The sequence below is a fragment of the Prinia subflava genome, chromosome 15, assembly GCF_021018805.1.
Source record: "Prinia subflava isolate CZ2003 ecotype Zambia chromosome 15, Cam_Psub_1.2, whole genome shotgun sequence".
NCBI lineage: Eukaryota > Metazoa > Chordata > Aves > Passeriformes > Cisticolidae > Prinia > Prinia subflava.
The window spans coordinates 15,052,153-15,067,089 of record NC_086261.1 but is presented as its reverse complement, the minus strand read 5'-3'; the positions used below and the strand labels follow the sequence as shown (position 1 = coordinate 15,067,089).

Below are 14,937 nucleotides of genomic sequence, written 5' to 3'. Positions count from 1 at the left end.
TGCTGTAGATATGTTTATCTTCCTTTAAAATATATTTTTAAAAAAGCAGGAGACTATTGAACCATTAACCTTCACTAAATTGTGCATGAAATGCAGCAGATAATATTTTTTGTAGAGCTGAAGGCTCATGGTGTGAAACTCCAATTATTTCACAATGTTAAAATGATGAAAATTGTCAGTTGCTTACAAGAGATAAACATCTCTGTGTTTAAGGAAAACCCTGATACAATTTAAAATACAGACCTTGTGTAACAAGCCTTTCTAAAAGCTGTGAGTTTAAGTGAATTTTTATTTTAATCTATCCCTAGTTATTTCCTATATCACAGCTGGGTACTGAAGACTGAGTAAAGTGAGAAAATGGGTTAGGATTCTCAAGGAGAGATAGAAATAGCATTGCATGCTTAAGGCATATTTAATGGGTCTGATTTTTCAGCTAGCAAACGTTCCATTTTTCTGGAAAATGGATATCCTGTCTCCAGTTCCTGAAAGACTCAGGCTGAGTCTCTCTAGGCTCCTTGCCCATGCTGCTCACGGTTGTGTTCTGAATGGCAGTACAATTGTCTTATGTAACTGCACAGGATGCAGCATTGAATTCATTACTAGAGAAGATCCAGTTTCCAGCTGAAAAACAAAGTATTGTGTATAACCCTGACCAGCTCACTGGCAAGGCTGGACCACATTTCAAACGGGAGATCACTGCCTGCTTCCTGTCTTTGCCATGTCATAGGGCTTGTTAAATTATAAATCTCTTCTGCTTTGATTGTAATGTCCCATTGTGAATTTGCCATTTTAGTATAAAATATTTAAACTAATAGAGCCACCATGCTCTTCTGCTGCTATAACTGCATCCATGTTCTAATATTTACCACTAGAAATGGATCAGAATAAGGAAAATTGCCTCCCTAATCATCACGGTTTTTCCGCCGTGTGTTTTTCCCCTTTGATCCAGACAGAGAGAGCGGCTCTTTGTTCAGCTTAGCTGAGAGGTGCTGTAAGCATGGAGGAATTGCTCCAAAGGACAGCTCTCCCAGCCTTTGCTCCCAGCCAGATTCACCTTCACCCTCCCTAGAACAAACCGGTTTTGTTGCTACGTGCCCTGACTCCGTAGGAAAGAGGAAACAAGTGACTACTACCCATTGCTGGCCAAATAATTGTGTGAGGAACTCATTCCCTGTCCCTCTTCCCACTAGGGCATGGCAAAATTACTCTGACTCCATTTTAATACCCTTACTTGTTCCCTCAAGTCACATTTACTGATACGTGGTTGCCTCTTGCTACAATGAAGGAAGTACTATCCTCCCATGTGCTGTTTTGTGGTCATGCACGGCTGTTGGTGTGGAGAAATCCCCGTTCTGGGAACCGGCCCTTGCCACTCACCTCTTCATCATCCCACAGGACTGGGTGGGGCTGCTGCTGCCCCTCCTGTGCTCTCTGCTGTAGTAGTTCTCGTACCCTATGGCTTCTGCAAGAGGGCAATAAAAATGAGATGTTCAAACAGGAAACACTCTGTTCTCCCTGCCAGAATGTGACCTGGGGCTGCTGGAGCAAACTGCAGGGCAGCACCTCTCTGCCCTCACCTGGAATGTGGCTGGGGCAGCTCAGGGGACCTGGGGGGCTTGGCAAAAGCCACTCCAGTGGCTGTAAACAGTCCTGGCCCTGGTGCAAGGCACCCTCAGCCCGAGCTGAGGCCTGAGGGCCCCATTCCAAGAGCTGTGACCACCCCAATGAGGAAGGCAGTTTCCTCCACGGCTGTTTCTTCTATTGCCTCAAAGCTCAGGATTGAAGGGGCAGAGTACAGTCATTGTGAACCCTAAACTGTGTTCATGATAGAATTTGCTGTAGTGCATTTTGTCTCTTTTTTCCTCAGTGTATCCAGTCAGGAATTTTTGTCAGAGCTGAGAAGCTTTCTGAGTGTTATTGCCTGCAGCAGTAATGAGCAATTTCCTGGTGTGTACTTGTGTGTTTCCCCACCTTTCATATCTCCCCTATCCCTCTCCTGAGAGTTTATTTGCTGTTTACCCAGAGATATTTGGGGTTTGTTCTCTGAAACACATTTAGGTTGCAGTTTGTTCTCCCCTATGGTGTCATTAAGGGTGAAATTGAGACCATTTCCAAGTGTAACTTTACAGATGAAATAGTTACAGATGGATTTATTTGTCCTCTCAGAGCTCCCAGTGCAGTTCCTTACAGCTGGTGTCCACACACCCTTTCTGCATGCTCGGTGTGAAGCCAAACAAACATGAGTGAAGCCTGTGATAGTGTTTATCTCAGCCCTGATACCAGCAAGAATCTTAGGAAAGGCATTGGACTTGGGCTAAAGGTTATATTGACATTCTCACACTGCGTCAGCCAAGATAATAAGCAGAGCAGGCACATGGAGCTAGAGACTGTGAAGAATCCATACAAATAAGTAGGGAGTTTTAGGGAAGTTTTAGGAGTAATTAGTGAGTTTTCTGACCAATTTAAGGGTCTCCTGTTGCCCTTCTGCATTGTGACTTTGGTGCAGTTTCCAGTCTAGGGGGCACTGTAAGATTGGGTAGAAAAGGAAGGTTTACTCAGGATGAAGGTTTTCTGCCACACAATGCATAATTACATGTGGATTTCCTCCTGCATTTTGCAAATAATAGCACAGATCAACAGCTCACCATGTGCTACAGTGCAAACTCATTAGCCAGAGCTGTGGAGATATTAGGATATTGCTTCCAGAACATGTCATCTTCTAGAAGGTGGCAAAAATAAAAACAACAAAAAAGCAAGTCAGGTTTTTCTTTGCTTTTCATAAAGCTCTCAAGGGTTTTTTCCACCTATTTCTTATTAGAAATTACTCTGACATAGCCAAGAGGTTTTTGTAGAAATTTCCTACATGACTCAAGAAAGACAAATCTCAAATAGGAAAAAAACCCCAAAAACTTAAAAACAAACAAACAAAACCTAGCTGAGAAATACACATTTCTTAGTATACAGAAGTTGTTTCATAGGCATAGTTCTCCTTTCTGCCACTGAAAATGTATTTTTCCTGGGTAAATTCTCCTCTATCAGTGAATTTAAATCCCTTGGGTGAAGAAGAATAAAGTATAGCAGCAAAATGGCATCCAGTGCACCAGTATCAATATATTAGTTTTAAAAAAATCCCTGAATCCCAGTTTTTCACCATCATAAGAGTAATGGCAAAAAGGCTGAGTGAAAAGCAGGCCTCAGGTAGCTCAGTGCTGAGTTAGTGGCAGCACCCAGCTCTGCTGAAGAAGGTCCTGGGGTTTAATTCCTGCCAGCTTTGAGCTCTGCAGTGAAATCAAAGGGGTAGAATTGTTCTTGTACAAGATAATTACCGCAGGGATCAGGCCTTGACACTGCTGGTTTTATACCTGTACAGCCCCTAGCATGGAAGGGTTCTCTGTAACTAACTGGGGTTGCCTGTTGAAGCACTCGGGAGTGGCTTGTGTCCACATGTGACACATTAGACAGCTCCTTTCCTGCAGAGTGTTTGGAGAACTCTTACCCTGGAGCAGCAGGTTTTCATTTTACAACTGCTCTTGCCTCACACTGGGTTGATCTCCATTTCAGCCCCAAGGTTTTCAGCATTGAAGTCAAGGAAAAGGCAGCTTTGGCTTGAATGGGCAGAGCCTGTGAAGCTGCCAGCAGTTCTGTGTGCTGGGACAAAGCCAATTTCATTCAGAATTTCCCCCAGCCAAAGTCTTGGTTTATGCAAACAACTTCTGAGAGCAGAAAATTTGTTATTGCCCATTGGGCATGTGGGACAGGATAGAAAACTGGGTGTTCTCTGTGCTGCAGAGGCAGCACCTCTGTCAAGGGGACACTGGAGTGCAGTTATGTGGTAGGTGGGCTCTGCCTAGTCACCACTGCAGGAAGCTGAAGTTGCCATTTCTGCAAGGCAATTTGCCACCTCCTTAGCGGTGTCAGTTCAGCTGTACTGTGAAATGAGCCTGGTTGCAAAGCCAAAACAAGTTTTTTCTTCTTTGGAGGGTTATTTTTAAGCTGGATCCTTCTGCTATCCCACTTAGAGCACCACACAGGCAGCACAGTGTGGGGGAAGTGAGCCATGGCAGGTGGGAAGGAAAAGCTGGAGCAGGAACTCCTCCAGCTGGTTTCACCTCCAAAGGACGTGTACTGCTCAAGCCATCTGACAAGATCAGTAGGATAATTACCTGGAGGTTGTGTTCCTGTCATTTTTGTCTTAATGAAGTAGTCTATGTCTGACTCTACAACACAGTTCTCCAAGCTGACCCGAACCTCTTCATACAGCTACAAAACAGAATCCAAGAGTTTAATTAACTTTTAGCATTTCATGTTGAGTTAACAAATAATGCTCTTGTCATAAGTGTCCCCTTAAGAAACACTTTACACTTGGTACATGTCTGACCTGGCTGATCTTTAGCCTGTCCCCTGTACCAATATTCTTGTAAACAAACTGTTTATTTGTGCTCTGGATAGCCTTTAAAGAGAGCAGGACAAAGGCAGTCCAGGATTTTTCAACGCAATAAAGAAATTAATAGCAAGAAACACCATTCAAAGTCAAATCTAGTGTACCATTTACATCTTCCAGTTTTGAGGCCATGATTGGGTGCCTTTTTTGAAATTGTGTCGGAGCCCAAATACACTCAGCTGAGTGTTTTGGTAGCAGAAAGCCTTCCCCAGCACACCGAGGGGCACACGGGGTGCCACAGAGTGTCTGATGCACACAGGTCTGGGTTACATCTGGAGAGAGAGGAGTGGATACCCCGGAGGCAGCGCTGCGGGGAAGGCGGGCGGGCCGTACCTCATCGTCCTTCACACACTGCAGCGACAGCTGATTGCAGTGCACCCACAGCGAGTTCCGCAGGATCGTGATGCGGTCGCACTCCTGCAGCTGGAACACCTAAACCAAACAGAAAACGTGATGGAGCCTCGTGGTGCTGAGGTGTTTGCTTTGCAGGCTGGGACAGGGCTGGGGATGCAAACCTATTCTGAAGGCACCATTGTAAAAGGAGGTTTTTTCAGTTGGTGAGAAACTACAACCACTGTTCATGCTCAAAAATTTGTTCTTATTGGTTGCACCGAATTAAAGTTATACTTTAGAGACAAAAACAAAGCAGGGGAGGGGAATCCAGATGTGCATTTGACTGCTACCTCTGCTGTTGAGGATTTCAGTCAGAGTCCTGTCTGACCATCACACTGAAATCTTGGTGTTTAACAGATCAGTAGAGTACTGGCATGAAAAGGTTGTATTTATGTTAGAGGTAGAGCCAAAACTCTCCACCTCTGCCATTTAAAATATCTCTCTAAACTTTTCTCTTTTGAAAGTACTTGAGGCTCTCTGGAGTTGACTCTGCATATCAAAGGTTATTTTTATGGTAAAGAGAAGGCATTTTTCTATCTTCAGAGTTACTCCCTTCATCTGTGGCTTCCTCATGTTGCTGCACTACTTAGGAAGGATGAAGGGGGCAGAGAGAGAAGTGTGAACCAATTTGGGGGAAGAGGCAGATAAGCTTGCTCTTTAAAAACTTTAAAAAACCAAATCGCCCTGATCTCTACATTATACTGTTAAAAATAGAACAAAAAGTGGAACAAAGTTTTGGTTTTCTATGAGGTGTGAAAATCTCAGATGCTTCCAGCCATCTGTCTCCATCTCAGTTTGCTAGTAATTATGTCCAGAACACCACAAATGTATACAACATTCAGCAGAACACTCAGCTGGGTATGCTGCCTGCCATCTATTAACTTACTGAGTAAAAAAAACAGAAAAAGGAATCTGTCAAGGGAGTAAGCTGCTGCGGGGGCTGATTTCTGAGAGTAAAAGTTTTAAAAGAGAACCTGCAAGGTGGAGAATAGCATTTCAATACTTGTTCTGAACAGAAAGCCTGTGGCACTCAAGGCTGCTGAAACAACACCAGAGCCAACGGGGAATTTTTCAGGTAAATGGAGTCCTGTCAGGAAATGCAGTTAATCCAAGAGGGAAATGTAGTGACTGAACTTTTAAGCCCTTGTCAGCACCCAGAAAAGCACAGCTGGGTGTTGTGTTTGACACATCCCTCATGCTGCTGGAGAACTGGGACATTCCATGACCATGTGGCACAGCCCCTGTGGCCAAGGCCACCCCAGTGCTGCCACTTGCCAGCCAACCTTTTCAGGCTGTGCTTGTCCAGCACTCCGTTAGATCCAGGAACCCCCTCACTTCCAGATTCCCCACTATGCAGCCACAAGTGTAGGATTTTAAGCTGCCTTTTGTACTGATTGCTAGTTTTTAAAAACCCCAAAGAGTATCAGTTCTTCTCTCTACATGCACTTTTCAAAGAAGACATTGAAGATGCCCTTCCTTTATGAATGGCTGTTGGATTAAGCAGTGGGCAGGTCACAAGCTCTGTGGGCGAGTCAGGATTTAGCCATATGGGACAGAAAAGGGTGTGAGGTTGTGCAGTGCTTCACTGGTTTGTCAGCTTTTTAAGAAGGGAGAAAATATGCATCTTTGGAAGACTAAGGCTTGGCATAATGTCTGTGGAAATGTCTGTGCCAGTTGTGGGGCTTTTCAGTCCTCTCAGATAGGGAATATATAAGAGGAAGTAGAGAACTGGAAAGGTATCCTCCTGGCACTTTATTTTATGTGAAAATAAAGCCTGCAACAAGTAAATGTTGCAAAATCAGACTTCAGCAGATGGGCAAATGTGCTTGAAGGACTACTGTGATCAAATGTGTGGCTGATTTGGATGCCAACCAGCTCCTGTAAATTGTTGTGCAAAACTTAATAGCCAAGTGCAAATCTCCTTGTCCATCCTCAGTAGAATGGAGATAGAGACTTCTCTGCCACCACCTTTCAACTGAAAGATTATTTCATGGCAGAGGACAAATATTCTTGCAGGTGAATTTAAGGTGCTATGAAACATAAAGAATGACTGAGGTATGTACCAGTTCATAGATTGCTCCACCTCTCCCACGTCTGCACTTATTCCTCTCCTTTATTTTTATATTGCTATGCTGACCAAGCAAGGAGAGTGTCAGTGAGACAGGAGCAGCTATGTCTAAATAAGCTCCAATTTTTGCACTAATTTCACAAAGACATCCACATAAAGCAAACAGCAAACCCCTTGGGATGATATTTCAGGCCTTAGACTGAAATCTTCCGATCAGATGAAACAAAGAGTGTGCAAACATGGCTATAAAAGTCAATGTTTACCTCGCAGGTTTTGATATGTTCCTGTTCCCACTCTGTCCTGACCTTATCCAGCTGCTCGATGTTCTGTTTGTACACGTTCTCTGTAAACACAGACCAGCAACACAACAGTCAGGACAAAAGTGATACAGCCTTTCTCTCTTTCCTCCTATTAGGCCTTTCCTGTGATTCCTGCACTTCAGGTTTGCCTGAGAATCACAAGAATATGTGAGCTTTGAACAGGTGGGGCACAATAATTATTGGGTTTTTTCTTTGAAGCTATGTACTAGAGTAAGGATTTTCTCTGTATGGTTTGCAGATCATTTATAAACTTCATGGTAGGGATAATACAACTGAGAGATGAAGAGACTGGACCATGCTTGGGCACTGAGCATCCTTAGGCTCTTTTCATTTCAACCCAGCCATGTGAGACATGTGATTTGGGATAAGCTATTCCATGAGTTGGGAGGGACAAGCCTGAGCTCCTGAGCCAGCTCAGGTGTGTGCTGGCCTGTCCTTCCTCACACACATTTGTGGCTGGACATCACTACTGTGCTCAGGCACATGGGGATGGGAGATCTGATTTGGGCTGTCTTGGGGCAATCTGAGTGTCTGCTGTGCTTTCAAACTTGCTTCAAGAAGAGCTTTTCTTCCCTGGATGAAGTCCCTAAAGGAAGTCTTCTGTAAATTCTTTAATGCAAGCAGGACACTGGCATTTCCACAAAGGAGAGTGAATGCCAGTGACTCTCAGGTTGCTGCTCTTTAGAGGCTTCTTCATTAACCTTTGGGTAGGTGACTTTGGGAACCCTGACAGCCTGGGTGATTTGGGTGTGTTCTATCAAAATCCTGTGCTGGTAGATTTTTGCTGAGAAGAATCATAGTTCAGCTGCACACAGCATCACCTGCTTCATTTGCTGCATCTCTGCATTGCTTGGCTTTGTTCTGGCTCTGAAACAGGAAAAGAAACACCCCAAATTAATTTCTGACGTATTCTTGCTTCTGCCCCAGTTTTTTGTGCTGCCTGCTCTCTCTTCCCCTCTAGGGGAAAGGCTCTAATTTGCAAGCACTTCCTGCACAGTGCTGCTGAGTGTGTGCTATGGAGAAGGAACCAGAATTTCCCAGGTGCAGCCATAGGTCCTGTGACTTCACAGGAAATCTTCCCATTCAGACATCCCTGCCAGAGCCAGCATGATCCAGCCTGAAGCTGTGCCTGCTGGCTGAGTTGTTTTTTCTCAATTGTTTGATGTGCTTTTCTAATAGATATTTATAAGCAGAAATAAATGGCAGTTAAAATTCTTCCTCTTTCAAGCTCCTCATGTAATACTCAGATGAAAAGCACACAGCTTCTAAAATAACTTGCAAATGCCAGATTATTTCCCATAACAACTCAGAAGCCTAAAAGCGAAATTCACTCTAAGTAGAAATTCTCTGTTTTAAAAACCTGCAGCTTTTAGCAAATGAGCAAACAGCCATCACTGAGAGGTCTGTACTCGCAGGTCTTGCTGCACAGATGGTGATGACAGCACAGTAATGCACTGCTCTAGACATCAGTGTAATACATTCTTCCATCCTGCCCTTGAAGACAAGGCTCAGGTAGGGGTTCTTATGATCATATTCCTCATCACAGCTGGCTGGGAAACACGGAGTGAGCTGGGAACAGGAGCTTCATTCTTATTTGCTTCCTGGCCCAAACTGTTTGAAATGCTGAGCAGAATTAAACAGCTTGTGAGCTGCCTCTGTGCATTCCCAACGTGCTGGCATGTGCAGGGAAAAAATGGCAGTGGAGCACCCAGGGATCCTTCTGCAGGAAAGGAGCTGGGTCAGGTTTAGCTGCCACTGAAGCTGTGAAATGTTCTGGTGTCATTTTGGCAGGGCTGGGATTCCATCCCCTCTTTGCAGCTAAGCTGCAGGGGTTTGCTCATCAAAGATTAGGGAATGCTGGAAATAAAATGTAAAGTTCTGATGCTGTTTTTAGAGTCTCCACACCACCCCCCCCACACTCCTTGAGATGATTTTTGATTCTTTTTGCTTACACTGCACTGCTTTTTATCGAGCCAAAGGGAATTCATTTATTTTGTTTTCTCCATCTGTTTCACTGTAAAATGTTCCCATTAAAAGTTAGTGAATTGTCAGCTACAAGTATCAAGATGATGCACTAAAGGACTGCGGTGCCTTAATTTCCAACAATTTATTTTTGAGTGTGTAAATTTAGTTGAAATTAAACTCACCATAAGGAGAAAAACGTTGAGGAAAAATAGGCATTTTAATGTAAGATGCTATGCCTACTAAGTGTAAGAGATCAAAAGGCAAAAGTAACTGCATGACATAGATTTGTTTCTTTTTCTTAATGAATAACTTCACAGAAAAATCTCATTCAGTTTCATTTCAGGATTCATAGAGCAATTGGATCGCAGCCTGGGATAAATTAATTAGGTAACTTAGTCCCTTCCCAGAGGATCCTTTGGGGTTAATTTGAAGACATAGCAGTGTAGAATGGGTTGGTTAATTGTATTCTCTTGCACCTTGAGGAGGTAACCCCAGCCTTCCCTCTGAACAGCACTGTCATCCCTGGTACCTTTTCTGTTTGCTTTTGGTTGCCTGCAGCGCTGGTGCGTTCGAAGGACTGCTCGGCCTCATCCGCCTCCCTGCACCTCTGCTCGTAGACCTTCTTGGACTGGGAATGAAACCAAACATGAGGGTCTGCCTGGGGGAACAAGGCTGGGCTCCCCCCACAGTCACGTTCAGACACTTTCTTGTTTGCAGTTGGGGGAGCAAATCTGTACCCAGTTTGGGCAGTAGCAAAAATCCCAATGACACCGTAAGGAGGTAGAAAAATAGAACTGAAACTTTGGAGTAGAGGCTGACAGCATAAATGGTATCCTTTTCCTGCAGCCTGAAATTGTTTGCTTTGTACAGCTGGACCTCCCTGCAGGGGTCAGGAATTCACAGGCTGCTCTACCACCACTGGTGCATCAGGCATCTGCCCAAGCAACCACGGAGAGATGAAGCTGGGAGCCCCCATTCCTGTGGTGGCCGTGGGGTGGGTTGTCTTGTGTTTCCTTGGCCATTGCTCCAAGCTGTGAGGAAGAGCCAGCATCCCATAGGCAACGGTCTTGGTGTAGTTGTCAGAAGCAAGAGAAATCTTTATTTGCACCAAAACATCTCTGTATCTTAGAGATGCACTTGAACAACCACATTTCAACAAAAATTAATACACTTCCAGCTGTAGCACTGACCACTGTGCAACTACTTTCCTTTAGAGGCAGTTGGCCATTGGAAACCAAACCCAGCTGCCTGTGGTTTCTGTTGATGCCTTAAGTTTTAGCTTTTATGTTTTTTAGATTCTATACTGCCTTAATGTGTAACTCTGAACTTCATTTTAAATGTTAGTAAGTTCTCTTCACAGGGTAGTTAGACTAAACAATCCTTTTCCAGCTTGAGAACCAAGAACAACCATTACAGCCTCAGGCCCAAAAAGCATAAATGACAGCAAATTGCAGAGCACAAACAAGGAGGATGGGACTTCATAACCTGAAACTGTAATTGGACAATTAACCCCAATATGTAAATGGACCAAAACTTACAAAAGTGTGAAAACTCATGACCAGTTGTGCATCTTGCATCCATCCTGGGTCCATCTTGGGCAGAGCCCCAGCCAGGCCCTTGTACTGCCTAAGGTATATCCTTTGGAAGGCCTTTTATTAAATACCTACTTTATTCCTGTAACTCTGTCTAGCCTCTGTTCCAGGTCAGCCTCTCTAGGCATCACTGTACCTGCAAGCTTTCCTGCTGGACAGGATTCCTCTCGCCTACAAGATTCCCTCACTGTTCTTAAAATTGTGCTTACACACTCTGAAAATTGTATTTATTCCTGTAAGTACCCTTGCCTAGAAAGAATGAAATCCTATTTGACCTGGGGCACCGTTCATCCTGTATTAACCTTCTGGAGCCTTTTCAGTGGGTGCAGCAGGGAAGATCAGCTTCCTCCTCACAGCAGGAATGACCCTTCCCTCCCTCACACACTCTTGCACGCTCACACAGCTTTGACCTTTCTTTAGACAGAGGTACATGTGGATTTTACTGGAGCCCCTTTGCACCAGGAAACCTGCCCAAGCCCTCCGTGCTTACCTCCATTGTTTTCTTATAATGGGACAGTTTGCTCTTCTGCATCCGCTCCATTGCAGACTCGTACTGCAAGAAACACACACAAGTCAGCATTTCTTCCTTTGGACTTCTTCCTCCCCTTTCCAGCAGCAGAGTTAGGAAAACCATGGTCAGGGCCTTTCTATAAGCCTATGGGCAAAATAACCTGCCTGTGGGGAAAATTACTTCACTCTGCTTTTATAAATGACAGGTTTCTAAGTGATACAGAGAGCATCAAAGTGCCAGGTAAAAAAATAATCCCAGATAATTCTGCTTTGGTGGTTTCCATTAATAGCAGAGAGGACATTGATCTTCATTTTCTTCCTCCTTTTTTATTTCCTTAAGGAGATGAAATACTGCAACACTCAGACACAGTGGGCTCTGCCAGCAGGATCCCTTTGCTGGTGCCAGAGCTTGATCCCACATCCCTGCAGACCAGACCACTGTCCCACCCACATGAGCACAGGTAGTTGTCCATTTTCAATCCAAACAATTCCTTTCTCTTGTATATTCCACTGTTTCTGGAAACTTAAGCTCAGTGTGATTTGGTTTCCATGCTGGGGAAAAAACTTTTCCTCAGAATCTCAAACACTGGGCAGTGTTGGAAGGACAGTGCTGAGTCTCTTTCATGACTTTAGTTGTGATATGCCCGGCTTTATGTGACAATGAGATACGCTCCTACTGGCAGGGGCTGGCTTCTTCAGGGAGACTTTTGGTCCTTTAACATTTACATTCTGCTCAAGCAAAGCTCTCTCCAGGGCTAGCCAGATGCTTGTTTCACATTGGGCAGTCCTGAGACAGCTACATTACAACACGAATCAAGAGGGAGGTTACCAAAACTCTGACACCATCCAGCATGTCTAATGCTGGCTTCCTCACAGCCACCTGCTGGACAGAGAATGAAGCTTATCTAAGACTCCAAAGCAGTTTTCCCTTTTTTTTTTCCCCAGGGCCCTCTAGCTGTTCCCAGTCGAGTTACAGGCTTACAGTTCTCAGCAGGAGAGAGCCTCTCTGCACACCTCAAAGGTGGCAGAGGGAATGAGGGACAAACACTGGTGAACGTGGTGCCCACTGTCTGTCTTTTAATGCCTTATTTGCTTCATCAGATCACTGCCAACCTCAAATCTCAGCAGCACTGCTTTCATCCACTTTCATATTCAGAATTTTGTATTCCAAGTTCTGTGTGTCAGGGGCTTCTAGACACAAGATTTTTGTGGCACCAGATATTAGTTATATGCATTTTCATCTGTTTAAAATTAGTAAAGGAAGGAATATTTATTTACTCCTCCTTCATTGCTGTCAGAATTAAGGGATGGTCCTGTCTTTGTCTTCAACCCCATGGACCCAGAGAAGGTGTGAATGGTCACTGCTGTCTCTATTGAGAGCTATTTTCAAGAGACAGGGCTTGGTAAGGTCATAGGGGATGAAATGGCCTTAAATATACTCAAATTTTTTATTATACAACATCAACTAGATGCTACTTATTCCACATATTTGGAATTCAGCATATATTGGTGTTGCATTCAGCTTGACATTCATTTGCTTTCATGTTTTTAAACGTTTGTGTTAAGCCTTTATTTAGTGCGTGTCGGAGATTGTGCAGGGTCACGTCAAAGAAACCCATTAGCAGGAGTATAAAAAAGAGAAAAGGAAGGATTAAGTTCTTACAGAAATAATAATAACAGCATCTGTAGTTACACCAGAGAGAGTAAAAGCACTAAAGCCTCTGACTCCTGAGTTCAGAGCACTACTTTATTTCCAGCTGGGATCAGAAAGAGATTTTTGTTCCACAGGCTCATCTATAGAGGGAATAGGGCATGCTGGTAATATTTGATCATCTTTTGCAGAATTCCCAGCCTATGGCTGGAGACAGTCATCAGCACGGACCATTGACCCAATCTGTTTCAACATTTCTCTAATTTCTTACCTTCTTTCTTTGCTCCTTCTGCCTTTCTCGGAACTCCTCTATTCCTTTCAGTTCTTCCTTCAGCATTACTGCCAGTTGGATATGAGAGTTTCCAACACTTTCAATTTCTAAAGCAAACCAGAATTCATATTCAGTCAGTGGGAAGGTCCCTAAAGTCACATTTTTAGGAGATGTTTCAGTGATGTGGCTGCCCTATGACTTGTCACAAGCAGGGCTGCCTTAAAAAAGGTCTCCCTGTGTTTCTGCATGCCGTGACATTGCTGAGGGTTCAAGAACAGAGTGGGTGTGTTTCCTCTTGGCCCCATTTACCCCAGCTGCCCCCCTTCCCTTGGGGCTGAGGCTCAGGAGCTGTGGTGCAGGGGAGGGAAGGAGCTCTGGCCTCCCTTGTCCCTGTGTGTGCTGTGCCCTGGCCGTGCTGCTGGGCTGTCGCTGCTCTCGGGAGCTGCTGCCAGCAGAGGCCGTCATTAGATGAGGCTGCACACTGAGAACTTCCAAGGATCAGCCCAGACTGAATGAATTTCAGAGCACCTGGCAGGTGCTGTTTGAAATGGAACTGCTCTGCATTTGTCAGCTTTAGTGCCTCTGAAATGGAACCCTGCATTTTCCAGAAATGCTGAGCTCCTCTACCCAGGCCCTAAAAATACCTCATTCCAGCAGCTGGTTTTCTAGAGGGAGTTTTGGTGCAAACAGCAGGTGCCAGTGACCAGGTACGATGTGCTGTTGGCTCTCATGGTGCTGCATTTTGTGTGTGAAAGTGTTTCCTTGAGCCTTGGGCACATTTAGGAAGCTGGTTTGCTGTCAGGGGCTTGCAGAAGAGAGAGCAGAGTTCATAGCTTGGGACTTGACCCAGATAAAATTTACTTGAAGAACCAGCCATTGTCTTTGCCACAGACTGAGCAGGCATCCTCTTTCTCCCCTCTTTACCCTACAGGCTGTGAAAGAAAAGCTGGGAATGGTGTGGGGAGCAGGATGAACACGTTGGGTGCCTGTGTTTCCCAGGTCAGGAGGGAACAGGGAGATACTTACGTTGCTTGAGCATCTCAAATGCTGCCTTCAGTGTGCTGTGGGGCAGAGAGAAGGCACTTTATTAGTATTGGCTTCTAAGGGTGGGTTGTGAATCCAGGGAAAATGCTTTCCCTCAGAATCTCAGAGATCCAAATAGAGGTAAAACCCTTAATGGCCTCATAATAAAAGCTGACCATGCTAACAAGCACAGGAGCATCAATCTGTTGCCATCAGGAAACACAGTAAAATGCCCCATGAAGCAGGGAATTGCACCACTCCTTCTGTGCATGCTTTCTCAGTCTCGCTGTATTTGTGACCGGGAACATTTACGGGCGTTTCTCTCGTCTGCACCTTGCAGGTAGATACGAGGAAATGACGGCGGCCGGGGGAAATTGGGGGTTTTGGAGCAGTAATCTGAAGGGTGGAGTAACCTGAAGGGTGGAGTAACCTGAAGGGTGAAGTGCTGCGTGCCGCCCCATTCCTGTCCTTGGTCCCCCATCCTGCGCCACAGCAGCGCCCACACCGCCCCTGCCCAGCATCCTCCCCTGGGCACCTCCTGCCCAGCATCCATCCCCGTGCAGCTCCTGCCCAGCATCCATCCCTGTGCACCTCCTGCCCAGCATCCGTCCCCGTGGAGCTCCTGCCCCCTGCACACAACCCCGGCTCCTGCCACACCCCACGAGCACAGCAAGGGCAGCAAACCGTGCTGGGCAATGCGGGC

General features: G+C 45.1%; 1 protein-coding gene across 1 annotated transcript in view; it reads right to left on the bottom strand.

The window, feature by feature from the left end:
- PSTPIP1 (proline-serine-threonine phosphatase interacting protein 1) overlaps positions 1-14,937 on the bottom strand; it is a 57,743-nt gene that overhangs the window by 10,181 nt on the left and 32,625 nt on the right. Inside the window, exons 4-12 of the mRNA XM_063412219.1 lie at positions 14,238-14,272; positions 13,212-13,318; positions 11,270-11,332; positions 9,717-9,815; positions 8,044-8,089; positions 7,166-7,245; positions 4,775-4,873; positions 4,164-4,260; positions 1,378-1,462 (exon numbers count right to left, since the gene is read on the bottom strand). Of these exons, the coding sequence (XP_063268289.1) occupies positions 1,378-1,462; positions 4,164-4,260; positions 4,775-4,873; positions 7,166-7,245; positions 8,044-8,089; positions 9,717-9,815; positions 11,270-11,332; positions 13,212-13,318; positions 14,238-14,272 (711 nt within the window). The remainder of the gene's footprint in view (positions 1-1,377; positions 1,463-4,163; positions 4,261-4,774; positions 4,874-7,165; positions 7,246-8,043; positions 8,090-9,716; positions 9,816-11,269; positions 11,333-13,211; positions 13,319-14,237; positions 14,273-14,937) is intronic.